This window comes from Hippocampus guttulatus, chromosome 10 (assembly GCF_054856545.1).
Source record: "Hippocampus guttulatus isolate MCC_2025c chromosome 10, RoL_Hgut_1.0, whole genome shotgun sequence".
Lineage (NCBI taxonomy): Eukaryota > Metazoa > Chordata > Actinopteri > Syngnathiformes > Syngnathidae > Hippocampus > Hippocampus guttulatus.
Window position 1 is genome coordinate 15,060,769 of NC_141270.1, and position 19,516 is coordinate 15,080,284.

At 39.5% G+C, this 19,516-nt stretch overlaps 2 protein-coding genes across 5 annotated transcripts; both read right to left on the reverse strand.

The window, feature by feature from the left end:
- Positions 1–41: 41 nt before the first annotated feature.
- Positions 42–11,767, reverse strand: tm9sf3 (transmembrane 9 superfamily member 3). The gene is made up of 15 exons (XM_086121408.1): positions 11,580–11,767; positions 8,836–9,031; positions 7,068–7,190; positions 4,603–4,763; positions 4,381–4,458; positions 3,871–4,002; positions 3,627–3,793; positions 3,452–3,546; positions 3,235–3,365; positions 2,781–2,920; positions 2,586–2,654; positions 2,359–2,505; positions 2,195–2,278; positions 2,027–2,103; positions 42–1,448 (listed from the first exon to the last, which is right to left on the reverse strand). Exons 1-15 carry the CDS (start codon positions 11,670–11,672, stop codon positions 1,381–1,383), a joined length of 1,761 nt encoding a protein of 586 aa, XP_085977534.1. The 5' UTR covers positions 11,673–11,767; the 3' UTR covers positions 42–1,380.
- Positions 11,768–12,489: 722 nt separating this feature from the next.
- LOC147199408 (lysophosphatidylserine lipase ABHD12) lies at positions 12,490–17,148 on the reverse strand. Of its 4 annotated transcripts, XM_086121410.1 has the most exons (14): positions 16,973–17,148; positions 15,692–15,804; positions 15,514–15,619; positions 15,312–15,431; positions 15,165–15,195; positions 15,023–15,068; positions 14,683–14,812; positions 14,073–14,110; positions 13,923–14,005; positions 13,743–13,825; positions 13,556–13,634; positions 13,352–13,473; positions 13,104–13,167; positions 12,490–12,733 (listed from the first exon to the last, which is right to left on the reverse strand). In XM_086121410.1, the coding sequence occupies exons 1-13, from the start codon at positions 17,050–17,052 to the stop codon at positions 13,146–13,148; spliced, it is 1,053 nt and encodes a 350-aa protein (XP_085977536.1). In that variant the 5' UTR covers positions 17,053–17,148; the 3' UTR covers positions 12,490–12,733; positions 13,104–13,145. The 4 variants fall into 4 exon arrangements, with proteins under 4 accessions (XP_085977536.1, XP_085977537.1, XP_085977535.1 ...); XM_086121411.1 differs by having other exon boundaries at positions 12,490–13,167; positions 13,923–14,002; positions 16,973–17,147; XM_086121409.1 differs by having other exon boundaries at positions 12,490–13,167; positions 16,973–17,147.
- Positions 17,149–19,516: the final 2,368 nt, after the last annotated feature.

A 19,516-nucleotide genomic window follows, 5' to 3' on the forward strand; every position in this document is an offset into this window, starting at 1 on the left:
AGTACACGTCATTTACAAGATAGCAGGCTTAAGATTGCGACCCCTGTACATAAACGTGTTTATTTCCTCTTTTTACAATATGCAGGATGAAAATGTCTCATCAGACATTGGTACACAACATGGTGCCAAAATCAACTTCAGTGGGGAATAACGAACTGAGAAGGCAGTACAAGTAGGGAACATACTGTATATACATACACAATATGTAGGGGGTAAATAAAGACTTTGAAAGACTGAAGCACTCCGTGTGGTTATGAAGACATCGAAGTGTGCGTTGTCTGTAGTTATGTGATAAGAAAGCTCATTCCTTTGGACATTCACACAGAACGTGTCGTGTTAGGCAACAAAAAGGGTGTGCAAGGGAAATGGCTTACGAGATGCCGAGCCTTTTTTAAAGCTTTAAATAATAGGAAATTAAGTGAGCCTAAGTGTACCAGCCTGCTTCCACAATGCATTTCATTGTGAAGCTGATCATAACGGTGAAACAATTTGAGTTATCTGGTATGGTGAAATCCTCATGCAATTTCAGGCAAGATGAAGCAGCGTCACCAGCCCCCACCCCAACATAATTTTTGTTTTTCGCCGATTCATAAAAAAACACCCTATTGTAAATCTGTACAACGAAAATACATTTGGGATCTACATCTAAAGGTACATTAAGGTTATATACACTCCCCTCATACATATATTATCTTTACATGTAGACGTAATTCAAAGCCAAACATTAAACAAGACTAAACCTAGGGGAAAGCATCACAGCCATTTAAAAGTCTGTTACTGTCCCCCAACGGCTGATCTGACCCTCATTCTCAATTCCACAGTCAACTACAGCAGGACTCGAACATTGCCACTGGATGGACAGGGACCGTAACAGGCAAATTAGAGCCGCCAAAATGGGGGGATGACTCAAGTGACAGCAGTGGAAATAAATGGGAACAAAGTACTTCAACTATGCACTAATGGTACAAAATAGAAATCAAGTCAGAATGTGGGCACAGAGCCAACTCTGTTATTCTGACACATTAGAACAAATAAAGGCTTTCAATATACTAAGGCCTCTTCACTGAAGAGAGCTGCACTATTCCATCCATAAACATGTATGTAGTCTGGTCTCAGGTGGGACTGGTTTGGAAGAGAAGCCACGTAAGCCTTAAACATTTGCCCCCGATATTTGTATGAAAGCAACTGATAAAAACAGATCTGATCACTTCATGTTGCAGCGTTGAAAATCATTCAGAAAATGGAGAACTACATTGTACAAAGTGAGATTCTCACAATCTCTTTGCAAGAAAGAAAACTACTACAGGATGTTGTCTGCCGGCCGTCTTCCAGGATACACGCAGGTGACTCCATGACCATGATCCATCTTGCTGTGCTGCTTTAGTCTATTTTCACATTTGTGTATATCTTCCTCACAAAGGCACTTGTTCCCATGTATCCGACTGCACCTGCAAACACACACACACACACGCACGCACACACACACACTAAGGTTCAGTCCAAGTTATTGGGATTTTATGATGCTGCCTGCCTATTCCTAACAAAATGCTGGTTATAAAAAAAATGCAATGTGTCCACAATATCCTCCCTGAAGGCACTATTCAGAATGCAGCATTCTTCCCTGAAAAATAATGTATAACGCAGTCTAAAGGCTTCAAAATATATAGATCTGTCAATTACTTCGATTTTTAAAAATGTGATGATTGACAATGAGACAACTTTTGCCCAAAAGGTAGCTGGGACAGGCTCCAGCTCACCCATGACCCGAATGAGGACAAGCGCTGATGAAATTGGAGGGATGGATATTTTACCAAATGGGAACTTATGTTAACACTAGTGTCAACGCTGAAGTCAGGGTTGTGTGACTTGTTTGTACGAATGAAAAGTAAAACGTTCAGACAATATTTATTTCAGCATATAGTCCATTATTTTGTGTGGTGCTCTGGTCATGACCATGTCTTTATTAAAAACGTCTTATCATTTGTATTTGATAATTTGGTTTTGAAGAACAACAGGCAGGACTGACCACACATGATTCCAAGAGCAGTGCTGAACACAGCCATGTAACCAAAGTAGAAGGATGTCTGGAACAGCCCGTACATCCTGAAATAGGCCAGAGAAGAAAGCGTTCAGTTTGTGCAATTGTTTTGTACAAAAAAAATATACAATAATAATCACCCAGACTCAAACTCACTTTGTTTTGAAGAAATAGTAATAAAAAGAGTACATGTAAACATAAACTGCAGTGGATGCAGCAGACAGGAAGCTTGTCCACTGCCTGGAAAGGAGAAATGTCATGTTCCGTTATAATTTAATTTCTTCCAAAATTACAGTCTGAGACAAGACAAAGATGTTCACCATCTGTAGTCCTCGGCATTGAGCAGGAAGTACGTGCACACGATGGTGACACACACCGTCACAATGCAAAGGATAACCAGGACCAGCATCATGAAGCCGTAGACGTAGTAGATTTTATAGGCCCAGAAAGATGTGAAGATAAAATACCTGATGAGGGAAGAAAAGTCAACTTGTGTCATAAAAAATGAGCCTAAAATATAACCACCCCTCTCAGGATGTCGACTTACATTTCAATGAAAATGGAACCGAAAGGAAGGATTCCACCGAGACAAACGATGACAGCTGGCTCCATGAACCTAACGGCACAAAATACCCCACAGACGGCTTTAGTGGGTGGTTGTAAACATTAAGAGCATGTCACTGAGCAAATGCAGACGACCCTTGTTTGGCCCCAGAGAGAACGGTGCTCAAAGCACACCTACCATTTCTTTTCAGGGATTGGCCTCGGCACAGCGTTCACCCTGCATGGGAAGTTAGGCTGCCCTGAAAGATTCCTCCCCAAAATTGTTCCCACCAGGTTTAGTGGCAGAATGACGAAGAAGCAGATGCAACAAACAGCCACCTGCAAATGGGCAGAGGCAATTTTCTTATCGCCAAAGGTGGCATGACAAACACCACCACCACTGATACAACAGTAACAGAGATTGTTCCCTTACATGTACATTGTTACCAAATGGAAACTGATTCAGTTTCCATACAATTCGTTTTAGTGTCACTTTTTGGAACAGAATCAGAAAAATCGAGACTCCACAGTATTATATACCAATCCATCTGCCTCACAATATTAGTGCCATGCAGGTTCACCTCAAAACTGCTAATTATTGAACTGGGCAAGCTTTCTCATATGATGTGGTGTACATGTTTGTCTAAACCCACCATGGTGCCAAATGGGATTGCTCTGGAGGCATGATAGTAGATTGCGATGAAGTTGATGAAGAAAGCAGTTCCGCAAACCATTGCTGGGATCATAAAGGCCCCGATGAACATTTGCTTGATCCATCTTCTTCCTGTATTTGTCAAGAAATCAAACAAGAAAATTTAAATCCAGTATGATGACATGCAAATACAACGGTCGATTGTCAAATATCATTACCTCCTTGTTTAGCGTATAAGCTTCCACCAAAATAGCCATTAACAGGGGAGGTGGCCGCATAGACAAAAATGGCTGTGCTCAGCATCGATCCTCTCCTGTAAAGGGGGGGGGGGGGGGGGGGTCCACGTCTGTTAAGTCCATGATTCCTTGCATGGAACTGTACTTTCTGACTTACTCTGTATACAGATCCTCGACCATTGCTACGATTATGACAATTAGAGATACAGAGAAGATCTGGCAGCCAGAACCAATGAGTGAGGAGAAAATCAGTGGATGGCTTGAGGGCCGGAATACATCCCCATGCACCTGCTTCCAACCGTATTCATCTCCCAAGTCTCGGTCCTATTGGGAAAGCCGCAGCATGGTATAAGCTCATTTGAAAGTGCAGGTTGTCACTCAATAACCATTAGTGATCTAACCATGTCATCCATTTCCTCCTCTTTGCTGTATCTGGCATAATCCTTTCGGAGAGTTCTCATCAAAATCATGGACACCAGGCCCACCAAGAAGATCACCATCATGAAGGAGTTAAAAATAGAGAACCAATGTATCTAGAAATGAGTGAGTGAATACCACAGGTTAAGAGGTTCAAAATTCAAAGCTGTGTGTAAAAGAACTTAATAAAATATTGCTTGCAAGATCCCCCGATACCCTTTTGAGAACACTTCACCTGAGAGAATATTCTTAAACACTGAAACGAAATGAAACATCTGCGAAAGCATGTTGACATTGTACGCAAACTGCTTGCTTGTCATTGTGGATAATTTTGCATGTGGATTAAAAAAGAAAATCTATTCATGTGCCCTGAGATAAATTTTGCCATCATGTCTCAGTTTTTACCATGAGAGAGTTCAGACACACACTCACGTCATGGCAGTTATATGCTTGTTCGTGTGACATGATCTAAAGCAGACAATGGACTCACTCACCCTGTGCTGGAAGAAGGATGGGTCGAGGTACTTGTCAAATCTGTCCTCAAACTTCACATCCGACTTCTTCCATTTCACCTGTATATGCATTTAGGGACACTCAAATGCATAGTTTATAACATTTGTTTACAACAAAATCACATTTACAAGACTGACATTGCAGGCACAGCCATCATTATTAATTATACCAAAGGAAATTCGAATAGCCCATCCAGTACTCACAGAGTAAGACATTGCAATCCTTGTGTTGGGCACGAGTCGAACTTTGCCTTCACTTGTAAGATTTACATCAACAATTCTGTTGCCGTTAAAGCCAATCTCGAGTTTCTTGTACGTCCAAAGGTAGTGATCTTCTCCATTTTCATCTGCCTCTCCAACAATCCCTGGACAAAAATGAATAAGGGTTGACGTTTATATCAGAAACAGACCAGCGGATGTACACAAGCACATTGTTAGAGTATTACTTCATCAAACATGGTACATGCAATATTAAGAGCATTTGTGACACTGGCTATTTGCCAAGAGACACTATTCCAGCATTTGCCAGACACAATCCCACTGATTTACCTGTGTACGAGAACATTGACTGCTGTTATGTTTTGGTATTCCGATTGGTAGGAGTTTATACAAAGGGTGTTCCGATCAGGTTTTATGCTGCTGATTCTCATCCATAAGTGAGATCGGCCGATACAGATTCAGATACATATGGATTTGCTACACATTTTTCAATTTTAGCAAAGCTCACCAACAATTATTTTAATAATTCATTAAACTGTCAAACATCTTTGATTTGATGAATCAGTTGAAAAAAAAATCTACCTTCACAAATCCTCCTGTTCATATTTATTCCAAACTTTTCCTTTGTGGGAAACCCCGCCTAATGACATTTTTTTTAACTGTACTGTTCACCACAAATACTGTCTACAGATGTTTTATCAGAAATCAGGGCCAAACAATTTTCATCTGACTGCTACTGGCTGAGAGAGCTCACCCCCAACATTTTTCTTCCACGGATGGCAGCTAAGGCAACCTGAAAGATGCTATATAAACTGGGTCTGCAAATCCTGTTACGGTGTAACTTAGATCTCGCTAAACATCGTCGATGATCTTAATGAGCAACAGGTTAGAAAATGTGACGCATTTAAAAGACTTATCTTCTAACTGAGCAGTCGAGCACGACACAATTGTTTTTGTGCCTTACTGGTTGCGTTTGACAAGGCAATTCATCAAAAGTGATGAGTGTAAACGAGCTGAGTTGAACACTTGCCCACAACTATGCAACTGAGGCTGCACTGACTTGTCATACCACGCATTCGATGAAGGCACAGTTTTAAATGACCAACAATAAATGTATTGTTTACTATAGAAAAGGCCAAATGGCTCAAACATACTGTAGAAATCCTATATAATATTCATAGCTATCAGTATTTACCCATCCATATCATACTGAATTGTTGAGGTACCATATCGAGAGACATGCAAAATCAAGAGGGGCATATGGACATTACAATCACTTTTTGGGTGACCCCCTGCAATTCAGACTTTTGATATTTGTGGCCAGGCTTGATGCCATTTCCCTGCCAACAGTGGTGGCCAAAATGGGAATATAATTATCTCTCTCCCTGGCCGGATACACCAACTCTTTTCAGAAAGTTTTGCCTTCCTGCACGGTGAGGTCAAAAAGCGGATCCGACAATTTGCCCTTTTTCACATGTGAATGATTTATCGTCGTATTTGAATGTAAAAGACGCACATTGGCCGAGGGAGTTCAAAGTCCAAATTCATTTATTTTTGCTACGCTGACAGTAGATACACAACACTCCACCCATTGAATTATAATTATTATATTTATACTGCGCTTTTGTTTGAGCAGCTGTCAGGGAATTCACCTGAACATCTTGAACTTTGAATTAAAAGACTCGATTCAACTCAGGAACGGATTGTCTTTTGCTGATCAGCAAAGGGAGCGAAGTTCCCCGAAGGCAGCACAGGTCGTGTTGAGACTCTCAGATCGAAACCCCACCTTTGCACCCCCGCTGACCACTTTTTATTCACAGCATATGCAAAATACAAGTAACATATCAGAAAAATATTCCTCCTTATTTGCATGTCGCGCTTTCCAGCCCAGCCCACCGTGGACATGCTGCCCTCCCGAAGTTGAACCTTCCTGTCTATATTATCAGTTCATGAAGCCTTGGCTTTATTCAGCTCAAGTTGGCCCTTTTTTCTGTGTGCTCCCTTGTGTACAAGTTGTGAGAACATAGCGTTCGAGGTCAATCAAGTATAAACTGAAATGAAACTTTGAAACATGATAATATTAAGTTTGTCTTTCTCCATCAGCAGCCCCAGGTGTGGCACTATGTGTGTGATGAACTAATAACATACGTGTTTCACTTTTTGAAAAAAAATATTGCAATAAATTGATTTTTCACACCCACCAATATTAGAGGTAAACCAAAGCATTAGTTAATTAAAATGTATGGGAAAAAAGCTGTTTTTTTTAAATGAAAAAATAACAGACTATAACACACAAAAGGTCTGTAAACTAAAATGCTAACATTCTGCAACAAAGGCTAACCGTAAAGGCTGATCCAGACATACAGGACAACAGACAGGGCAGCAAAGATTATAACAAAACAGATGTGTAGCTAACTATTCACTAATTCATCTTTTTGATTGTCACTTACCCCAAATGGGCAGGTCATCAATGTACATTTGGTACCAGTAGTGATTCTTTATTGCATATACAAAAGCATCCCGTTTGGCTTTGTCCAGATCAATTTCACAAAACGTTGTCTGCATGACTTCATCTGCAGAGGTAGAGAAAATGCATTGCTTTGAGTGACATATTAAAACTGTGAATGTGAAGGCATACATCTACACTTTGAGAAGCTGTCATAATGAGAAAATTGTCCAACTTGATGTCTATCCTCCCATTAACGCTTGTGTAGTGTTCGTATGTTTGTATTTCAGCAAGCCAATGTACACGGGTCTGGTGGAAATCTATGATCAAGTCTGAAATGCAATAAATCATCTGAACTTCATTGATGTCGGACTTCCTCCCACCTCTAGCAAAATGTTCGGGACTATGAGAGAATCAATTAAATCCTTTATTCATCCATCTATTTTCTAATGCGCTTATCCTCACGAGTTGCGGGGCATGCTGGAGCCTATCCCAGCTGTCTTCGGGCAGTAGGCAGGGTACACCTTGAACTAGTTGCTAGCCAATCACAAAGCAAACATGGACAAACAACCATTTGCGCTCACAATCACACCTTGAGACAATTTGTAGTGCCCAATCAACCTGCCATGCATGTTTTTGGAATGTGGGAGGAAACTGGAGCACCCGGAGAAAACCCACGCAGGCACAGGGAGAACAAGCAAACTCCACACAGGAAGGCCGGAACCGGAATTGAACCCTGCACCTCTGCACTGTGAGGCCGAAGTGCTAACCAGTTGTCCACCGAATCGCCCTAAATTCTTAATGTAAAAGGTTTAAAATGTGTATATTCTCTGAAAATGAGCCAAGGAGTCTGAGCCTAAAATAAGGCTTCTTAATGTTCTCATAAGAATACATACACAATGGCTTCTTAAAACGTTTCCTAAGAAAGGAAATCATGCCCCACCATCCTTGAAAGAAAGGCAAAGCACGTTTTAGTTGATATACCATTTCTCACATTGGGACGGTCGTGTCTGGAGGCTATCCTAAGCACACGCAGATTACAACGCGAGTTTCGTGTACCATAACACAATGTCATGTTTGGTTACACATATTGTAGCATCTACTATCGACTATAGGGCCATTCGTCAGTGAACCCTGTTAATTAATAAACAAAACACAGCTGCTGTATGTACGGCCATATTGATGTCGAGACAAAAACATTACACACGCTAACTTGCTCTTGCTATCTGGTTCCCACACTCACGAACATAATGATGCGTTCACAAGTCGGAAACAGGAGCACTCAATGTAACAGAACTTGAAATATTTGCCACAACACCTCAACAGCAACACACACATAACCCAGTTTGTAACTACTAAATGTTTCATAATAATACATTCCTACTGATCATAAAGGATTTTTTTGTTTTGTTTCAAATCCGTACCTTGATTTGGTAGATCAATGCAATCCTTTTATTAGTCAACCAAAGCTTTTTGGATAAATTAATGAATGTACAATCATCATAACTGTTTTTTATTTTTAATTTGCACATACGTTGAAGAATATTCAAGCTGTCAAATAATGATAGGGCAGATAGTTGCTAGTGTGATACGCCACCATTTATTTACCCCTATTACTCGTTGATTACTCACACGTACAATTGGTGACTAGTCGACTAGCAAAATAAATGTTTGTGGCTGCGCTAGCGCCTGACAAGTTGCAGAATTTTAAAAGCAACTGATCCCTCTGATGAAATGCTCAAATATTACATTTTGGGTGCACAATTACATACCTTTGAACTTGATATCAAGACCGCTAAATTCCAGCTCCACTCCCTGCAGCGCTTCTCCAAGTGTTTCATGATAATGACTGATGGTTTTCTTTGTTCCAACACAGAAGGGTAAAGAGAAATACTTGTAGGTCTCCTGTCGGTTGTGGTAAGGCCCCACTGTGTTCATCCATAATACTACCTCCTCTTTATCTGTGTACTGAAAGGGAAAAGGACACTTAGTTTGTGTCAACATCACCATAAGATGACTGAGATTTCCCCATTTCACCCCCACAAATCTTATATTTTCGATTCATATATATTGTATTGAGTAATGTTATGCTCAATACAATATAATATAAATGCAGTAATGCATTTGTAAAAAATGGATATTGGTAAAGCCCTCACACTTTCAGAAACTTACTGCAAGCAGACCATGTACGAGTACAGTATATGTAAACAACAAAATATGTGAACATGTTAAGCTTGTCAACATTCAACTATACACATAATAGGATGAACATTATGCACCATAAATTTAAATCTTCAACCAGAAATGAGTCACAGTTTCAGCCTCTAATAAAAAATAAAATGTGAGGGTTTGCAAGCGAGCACCTTAGCTTGAACCCTGAATAAAAGAACGCCCAAGTATTTTTGTTGGTTTCAATACCAAAAAAACCCATCATTTCTTCAAACTCACGCACAAAAAAAATGGAATCCCTCGAGTCCATGTCGAGGAAAAAAAGCGAAACAAGATGAAGAGACTGTGACTCTGAGAAATAACCAATTAATCGTTTGTACGTTTTCTCTACACATTCTAATTTTATTTCATGTGTTGTTTTCACACATTTCCCCCATGTGCACTCAGCCCTGATGCGCATAATGTTATCCCACACTGATTGATGTTTGTGGCAGTAATAAACTATAACTTACTTAGTAGTAAACTATATTATAATCAAATTTAACGGGGCAAATAATAATTTATCATTACGTCCATACAGACATTATGTTGCAGAATCATAAAATATGCCTGTATGTCTAATAATAGTAACATAACTTCAAAAAATATCTCATTCAACTAGGGCAGTGCTTCTCTAGGTTTTTACAGCAAGGGCCACCTAAAAACTGTGATTTTACAATTACCGCTAGCGGCCATCATCAAAATACAGCAACAGATTGGGCCTAACATTTCATAAAAAATAGGTATCCCCCCCCCCCCTAAAATATACCTTTATTTATTATAGTAAGCAATTGTAGAGTTATGCATAGTCGAAACATTAAGACTGTGCTATACAATAAAAAGTAGTCATGATTACGTTTAAATGTTTGAAAAAATGTTGAATAATATTCATACTCCAATAACTCTTTAAAAACTAACAATTCTTAAACGCTAAACACCTTTCGGTGTGTTTTATATCACTAAATACATTTTAGAAACAAATGTGGAAAGAAATAATAAGACTGACAACAATTAACTCTATACTGAATTGCTGAAATTTATTGTAAAACTCTTTTTTCATCCTCCGACATTGGGGGCGGGGCTGAACGCAGGCAAGTTGACAACCAAGGAACAGCTTCCTGACTGATGATAAAGTTGCTCATTTGAACTACAACAACGTGCAGTTGGGCTATCAAGCTGTGCCTATAACCTGAAAGACAAGCTCCAGAGTCGTCCAAAGGCCGCATTTGGAGCGCATGGTGCACAAATTCACATTATGCCTGTCCGAATTTGCCACGGTTTACGCGGTCGCTAAGGCTGCATTGGGAGTAGCCTTGGAAGGCCTTGAAGGACTCAGCATACGAACTGTTTTTCGAGAATGTTAAAATCACGTGCGGTCGAGTCGCGCCGAAATTGACGTCACGCCACCAAGAAACGCGGCCTTCTGTGGACGTAGCCTGCGAATTTTGGACACGGCCGAAGTGTGGCTAGGAGATTTATATTCAGTTTAGCCACATGGCCGAGAGGGGTTCATGACAAACCACCAACCCAGATTCAACCACTTATTACAGTGGTTAGCAACACAGTGTGGGCCACAAGCCCAAATCAGGAAGACATCAGAATTTCATGACACTAGTAGTTTTTATGTCACGGCGATTGCTATAGGAACATCAGTGACATTGACCCAAATTCTAGGAATCCATACTTACATATAAGGACTGACACAACACGAACATTTGAAAACTTATCGTAGCCATGACGAACGCGTGATTAAATAGCAGCAAATTCCAATTCAGCAGTTATTTTAATCTATACGCGTGACAACTGAAAATCACAAAAAAAAACCCTGTCAATTCGAGAGACTAGTGTGAGGCCTGGCACTCAACTAGTGTTTTCAGATATCCTTAGCACAGAAGAAAGCAACTTGGTCTCTTACGGGCTGCCTATGCGGTACTGTAGATAGTTTTACGACGGGGTGTATAAAAACACTTTGTGACATGACCTGATAACGCGACTCATCAAACTTGAGCGCCGCTTCCGCCGGTCGGTGCTCCGAAATAGCTTAGGAGATAGGAAGCCGTCCTGGCAAACCAGTAGGCAAACGTTTGGCCATAAGTACTTAGGCCGACGAGCGCTGACAGGTTAGCTAGCTAATGGTCGGGCTCGCTGTCGTTTCCCTAGCCCAATATGTAACGAGAAATAACACGAGTGGCTCTCCTCTCTGCGAAACGAGTACAGCTCCACTTTCAAGCTAAGCATAACGTTAGCATGCTGAACACAGTACAAACGTCTATTATTTCAAAGGAAGTCCTTTTTCATTCGGCCTTACTGTGTGTATATGTTCATCTGCTTCGACAGGTAATAAGGAGCCGAGTAGACTGAGGAACACCGCAGCTGCCACCCTCCACCTGGATGATCCCATTCTTTTTCGGTGAAAGTGTGCAGAAAGATGTTAGCTTTGCAGGGCTATCCCACCTTCTTCCTGGTTCCGACTGAGGCGATTTTTGGACGCTCCTCTACGCATATGGCGTAGGTGTTTCGCGATTACTCATCGGATACACTTTCGATTGGACGAAGGGCACCACGTGACTCGGCTAATCCAATCATGCTGGGTAGCGGTGAATGAAACGATGGATAAGGAAACGGTGGCTGCGCATCATCCGCAACCTTCAGCCACGTCATCCGACTGCCAAAGACCGGAGCTTTTTTTTTCCTTGTCAAAGACCGGACCTTTACGTTTACAAAGGATACTGAATGACGTGAAAGATGTAATAAAGCAAACACCATCCGAACCCGCCTCCCTCTACATGAGGTATACTGAACATTTATTTAGCTTTTCAGTAAAAAACAAATAAAAAGCGCACGCCAAAGTGAATGCAATATTTTAGCTGTGTGTTTCAATATACTGCATGTTTGCACTGTGGTTGAGAGAGGAAAGTAATTTCATCTGTGCTGTATGTTGCACATATTTGACAATAAAGCTGGACTTGATTTGAATATGTACATTCCCCAGGGTTGAGATTTTTAGCTTTCTGAATGCCTATGCAAATATGACAACGAAGACATGCGTTGACGTTCAAACAGGATACGGGGAAAGGTTGAATACTGGTATTTTAAGGTTGACACGGAAAAACAAGGTTCCGGATATTGAATATTTATATTACAACGTTCACCATATTGCGAAACTGTATGTTTCCGGGGTCGCTTGGTTTATAAACTAATGACATTTAAACACAAACTCTACATCGAACCAGGACATTTATTAGTCGCTTCAAAAATCAAACGCTTGTTCTGAATTTTGCCGTGAAGATCCTCGTCAGGGAACAGCAACTTGTGCAAAAAGAACTGAAACATCTAACAGTTTTAACATGTGCATTGAAAAGCTGAGAGAAGGTCACATTACGTTCACATTGCAAAGGTTTGAATGCATTTTGGGCTCGTCCCGTGATTTCAGCCAAAAGCCAAATATCCCTAACTTTTTTTCTAGGAGAGAGGGAGAGAGAGACAGACAGAGAGAGAGAAAAAAGAGTGAGTGTGTTGAGTCAAAGTGGAGTGTGTTTCTAGCTGAACTTCCTCTAGGTGATGTTATTTTTCTATTCTTCAGCCAGCAAGCTAATGCTGAATCACTATCTATCAATACTTAATGTTTCATCAGTTTTCATAACATCTCTATAATTGAAACAAAAATAAACACCAGACTGTTTTCAGGAATTACCAGGGTACGTTCTGGAGCTTTGTCATCCCTTAATTACATGTCCTAGAGCAATTACCCAAATGCGTTTGCATTGATCACATGTATAAGACAATCAAAATAATAAATGGCATGCTACACTTGAGATAAAGCAAATCATACTTTCAACCATCACTGAATATCCACTGAAGGTGTCTTCCCACATCACAAAGTCAACACGAACTTTCTGTGGAGAAAAATGATACACTGTTAAGACGCTATTCCTTAACATATACAGGTATGTAGCCAAATATTTACTTCACTCTATACATATACACACACACACTATATATATATATATATATATATATATATATATATATATATATATATATATATACATGTATGTCAAATTATCAATGGTCTCTCACTTAATGATGTCTGGCAGACGGGGGTCTTTGTACAATCCATTGTGTAGATACCCTAAAGACCCTTCAAAGGACACAAACTTGACTCGCTCTGCATTCTGAGCACTCACTGCTACGTTGTACAGCTGGCGAGAAAGGCCAAACATATATACACATAACTAATAATACTGTCACATTTGGTAAATAGCAAAATAATCATAGTAATACTTGCTGAGCAGAATGAATGAGAACAATTGGATCGTCTTCTGCATTCAGGAAAAGTAGAGGGCTTTTCATTTTTTTTACACTGCAGAATAATACAAAATCATGTTAGGCAGGTGAATATTAGTTTGAACAAATTACAATGTAAATTAATGTTTGAACAGATTAGGCACTGCCAATAATTAAAACTTACTTTTCCTCAGTGGGAAAGACAACTTTATTTTCAGCCCATGGCTCTGGAAAGAAATATCCCCAGCCAGGAAACTTCCAGTAATACTGATACAAAAATGTAAATAAAAGCAAAATCAACATTATTTTTAACCTAAAATAAATCTATCAAGTGACATAAGTGGCACATGTGAGCGTAGCTTACCCATGAAAACACATGAAATGGTAGTTTCTCATTACGCATGTTAAAGGTGCCTTCGAGAATCACGCCGTCCAAAACAATACCTGCTGATGCAATCACAGTAAAACTGAATTGGATTTCATAATTAGTATTTGCTTGTGTGGCTGAACCCACCTTGTTCTACAAGTTTGACTGCAGTGTTCGTGGACACTCTGCAAAGACACACATTATAGAATTTTTTACACTTTTTAACTGTACTTTCTATTACTTCTCATTGACTTTTCCCACAATCTTTTGCTTAATTTCTGATACCAAAAAAAATAACACGTTTTAGCTCGATCACTTAAAATTAATTGAGGTGCACAAAGAAGAAAATAAAACAAAAATAAAAAACAAGTTAAACAATTGAAACAGTGTGGTTGGTGCCTCTAAAGTCTAAACCAAACTATAGACACATCTTGCTACACATTATATTTGTATTGCCACAGCAACACTTGAATGTTTGATACTAAAAATATGTTAATGAGCTTCCATTGACTAACCAGGTTTGTCTAACATCCAAAACAGAACTTCAACGATTTTTCTTTCTTTGGACTTCGCAGCCGCTGAATGCACTGTAGCACAATGCTGCCCCCCACAGGTCAGTCTTGATTTTGAATAAATACTGTAATTACTGTACTGTGTGTGTGGTGTGCTGTGTTGGTCACCTTCAGTGAGCCAAAAATGGTATGTGTGTACTTTGCGTTTGTAATGCTGACTATAAATAGTTGCTAATCCAACTGACCCAGTGCCAAGAGAATGTCCCCAGAAGACGACCAGGCTGCTTCCGCTGCGTTCTTTGACCCAGTTGTACACATGGAGGGCATCTGTTGTGAGTCCAACTTCAGTTGGCTCACCACTTGAGTCTCCAAAACCTGTCAGTAGTTCACTGAAGACGGTTAGGTGGAATTTCCCCGTGTCACCACTAGATGGCCATCACGCAAAGCAAAAGTTGAAGCGAATGGCAGGCTGACAAAAATATTCAACTGCGTGCTATTTATTACTGCCAAAGCTTTCATTTCTATGTAGCTATCAATCATTCGGACTGAAAAAGAAATGAAAATAAATGATTCATTTTCACCGACCTCTGTAGTCAGGCACCAACACATGGTAACCAAGTGTACTCAATACCTGTTAACAAATTAAGTCTTACTTGACATTGGACGAGCTTGACTGACTTAATATCATTGTGAAATAATTAATAGGTTTGTGTGTATAATCACTCACTTTTGCAACTCCCACCCGATGAGTCGCTGCCCTGTTGAAACGATTTGTAAGAAATAAATTGCTAATAATTTCGAGGGAAAGAGCTAGTTGACAGATGTTATGTTCCCATATTTTCTAACCAGGACATAAATAGATTGAATAGCATACCGTGTGCCTGTGTTCCCATGTAGATATATAAATACTGGATTTCCATCACTTAATGTGCTTTGGTACCATGCCATGTCTTTACCTTGCGCCTCCCTCCAGTGACTCTCAGGCACTGTGTGCCTGGAACAAGTTTAAAAAATGCAAAGCTGATAAGTCACTCATTAAAATTGAATATCTGTTTAAAATTAGATACTCAACTCACCATACACCAAGAGAAATCCCTTCTTCTGATGTTAAGTACATGTTGATGGTGTGATTTAGGGAAAAATCAACAGGTTGGTTGAGGTCAACAAAGAATGGAACCTTGACTGCAAACAGAAGACAAGAATATTTTTTATAAGCAAATAAAGGATTTATATTCGTATTGGGAATTCACTTACTTCTGTGCTTGTAAACAAGGTGTTGGAATAATTCCCGTGACATGATCAGGGTGAAGGGAGCCAAAAGAAGGATGACAAACAGTGCAAATAAACAACGTTTCATCCACCGGGACCTAGCCAAAGACAGCAGAGAGAATACTTGAGTGACTAAATTTCTCCAGGCGGTGCTTTTGTCTTCACGGTTAAATGCAAATGTTTATATGACTTTCACTTTGGTATTCATTTACGTGTGCCTATGAGGGTTCTCTGCACGTACTCCACCAACCTCCCACAGTCCAGAAACGTGTATATTAGGGCAATTATAGGTGTCAGCCTTTCAACTGACAGGCTCCGGACGCGTCCGTGTGTGTGAAAAAGATCCACAATATGTATGTAAGTTTAGGGGTTCGTAGTTTTGTAGTGGATAGCTCTACTTTAAGAATGGGCAAAAGGAGAGATGGAATCCTTTGAAGGCAGCTTTTTTTTTTTCCAACGTCTGTACCTCCAAACGAACGAACGAGAACACACCTTCTTCCGGTAACACAAACACTTCCTGGTTTCCTTCAGCCAATCAGACAATATCAACATAAGCTTGTTTCAGCAATTATTAAACGGAATATAACTTATGTAACTGTAACACAAAAGAATATAATGCTCAAATATAAAATGAAAATAATTAATAATGTAACATAAGCTTACATGTATCCTATCCTATCTTATCCTCCATACTGCAGATGTATAATGTGTTGAAAACATATCTATTCTGTTTGCAGTAGCAATAATCCATAATAAAGTTAATGAGTTGAATGATGTGATGGGATGTCAAGACTCTTACTGTAATCGCCTTGACCTTGCTAGAGGCAACAGCACAAAAGAGGGTGCTCTTCAGACTGTTTTCCGTTAATGGACAACACATTGTCTCCCCCCGTTAACAATGTAATATGACATAAGAGCCCGTTGAGGAGAAAGACTGATTTCTTCACACCCCTCAAGTGAAACACAGAGCAGGTCATTATTCCACCAGCCTCCCAAAAATCGAATAATTTGTCCAGATTTAGTACCAACTTCTGTACGAATGCTCTCAATCTATCTATTTAGCCGGTTGGCTGGATGGCTCGTAAATCCAGAACTGTCATCATAGTAAAAGTGTTATTTCGAATTCTATCGTACAATTACAGTACTGGCGATGTAGGTGCTTTATTAGATATGACATTGCACAATGAATGCTTTTATTAAGTCCTACAGTGAAGTATGTGATATCCAGACTGACTCCAAAAACATTAAACTAACATGCTAACTTACTCATTTTCGTGCTTCCGCTGAATTTGGGCTGTTGTCTGCGCGGAGGTCGACACTTCCTTTTTATGAGTTCTTTGTCTCATTTTGAACAGCAATTTTAACGCGTTTTGCTACCTCGAGACTCTTTCAGTTGTTCGTGCAGCCCTATTGTTCGTTCAAAGTTCGGTTTCAGGGCGGTCTGGGAGGAGTTAAACTTACCTACCTTTTTATTTAAGGTGGCACCAGTCATGAATACAGCCTGATCGGACACAGAGCACCAATCAGATTTTTTTTCTATTGTTAAGAATCGCTGTAAACTACAAAGCATATAATTTTTGCAGCTTTTTGAATACTGGGTAGTATATTACTAATTAAAATAATGCATCTTCTGTCCTGATGCTATTTGACAGTTCAACCTTTCTCGTTGTAATTAAAGTAAATTATATTTTAATTGTACATGGGCATTTTGTGCCGTTGCTAATTATCGTGTAGTGCACCTTAACAATTCAATAAAATCAAATAAAACCGCAGTAATAAATCATTTTATTTATACTGTGCCTTCCTACACAAGGAATTTAAAATGCTAGACATGGATCATATTTACAACAACACAAGAATATGGTTTGATAATGCAGCAAACAGGAAGTGGTTCATTTGATGGTGGTTAAATTAATTTACAATCCAACAGACTCCAACAGAATCCAAAAGCACTACCGTACAATACATAGATTGTAGTTTTAAAAGTTTATAAAAACTTTTAAAAATAAAAAGTCAACTGATTGCTTTAATATTGATATGACAATAATAAAGCAGATTATAGAATATGTAGTGCGACCTTTCACGCACATATGCAACCTGTCATTCAAAGCTGGTATCTTTCCATCAAAAATTAAAATTGCTAAAGTTATTCCAATCTATAAAAGTGGAGAAGGACATCTGTTTACAAATTATAGACCAATATCACTACTACCACAATTTTCAAAAATATTAGAAAAACAATTTTCTCGCAGACTTGATAGCTTTATACAAAAGCATGCGCTGTTCAGTGAGAATCAATATGGCTTCAGGGAAAAACGGACCACCTCAATGGCAGTTATGGAGTTTGTGGAAGCAATAGCCACTAATATAGACAACAAAGAATTTACTGTTGGGATTTTCCTAGATCTAAAAAAAGCTTTTGACACAATAGATCACAGTATATTATTGAAAAAAATAGAAAGATATGACATAAGATATGACAATGTCTGAAATTGTTGGCGGCCGTCCCTCCAAAACAAACAACGCTATCTGGCCCTTTCCCCTGGATGGAAGTATGCATGGAATCTAGGGCCCCCACCATCACCCCCCTCCTTCTCGGCCATGGACTGATAAGCCGGGACTGTCTTCATGAGCAGACCTCGACGAAGCAGCTATGACCTGTACACGCATACACATCCACAACTGGACAACCACACGCGCATACACATCCTTATTATCACCGTCTTCATCGCTCCGATTCTTTTTCCCCCGTGACGTGGTTCGATCTGCAGAGCGCTCGTGTTGTCCGCTCAGCTGGTCAGGACTGCCGCGTCGCGGTCACCCCCCTCCTCCCCACCTCCCCTTCCCATTCATCCTCCCCCTTATTACATGTTATGTCTTGTGACTTGTTGTAACTGTCATATGCTTATTTATGTGCTAGGGTCTTTTTTTATCCTGGACTTAAATTATCCTCAGAAGAGGATAGTTCGAGCGGGGGTTTTTTCCCCCCTCTCCCTACCCAGCGTTTTGCTTTCTGAATTCTGACTGTAATTTCCCCATTGCGGGACAAATAAAGGGATATCTTATCTTATTATCTTATCTCTTATTAGAGGTGTAGCTTATAAATGGATAAAAAGTTATTTAGAAAACAGATATCAGTACGGGCAGCTCAACAATAAAAAAACGAATCAACTGAAAATCACTCATGGAGTTCCTCAGGGGTCAGTGCTTGGTCCAAAACGATTCATCTTATATATAAATGATATCTGCAAGGTCTCAAAATAATTTAAATGTGTCCTATTTGCTGATGATACAACTTTCTACTGTTCTGGAATAAATCTGAAACAGCTCCTGACAACCGTAGAAAACGAATTAAACAAATTAAAAAACTGGTTCGACAGAAATAAATTGTCACTTAACCTGAAAAAATCGAAGTTAATTGTTTTTGGCACAAGACCAACCAAACACCAAGCTAAAATTATGGTAAACTCAATTGAGATAGAAAGAGTGTATGAAACCAAGTTTCTCGGATTAGTAACAGACTCAAAACTATGTTGGAAGCCACGTATCGATAACGTAAAAAGAAAAATAGCCAAAACCGTAGGGATCCTCTACAAAACCAAGGAAGTGCTAAATAAGAGATCTTTGTACACATTATACACTTCATTATTATTACCATATATGACCTACTGTGTGGAAATATGGGGAAATGCCTGCAAAACAAACACACTCCCTATTCTAAAACTACAAAAAAAAGCAATTCGAATTATTAATAGATCAAAATATACGGAACCCACAAATCCACTATTTATCAAATTAAATACGATGACA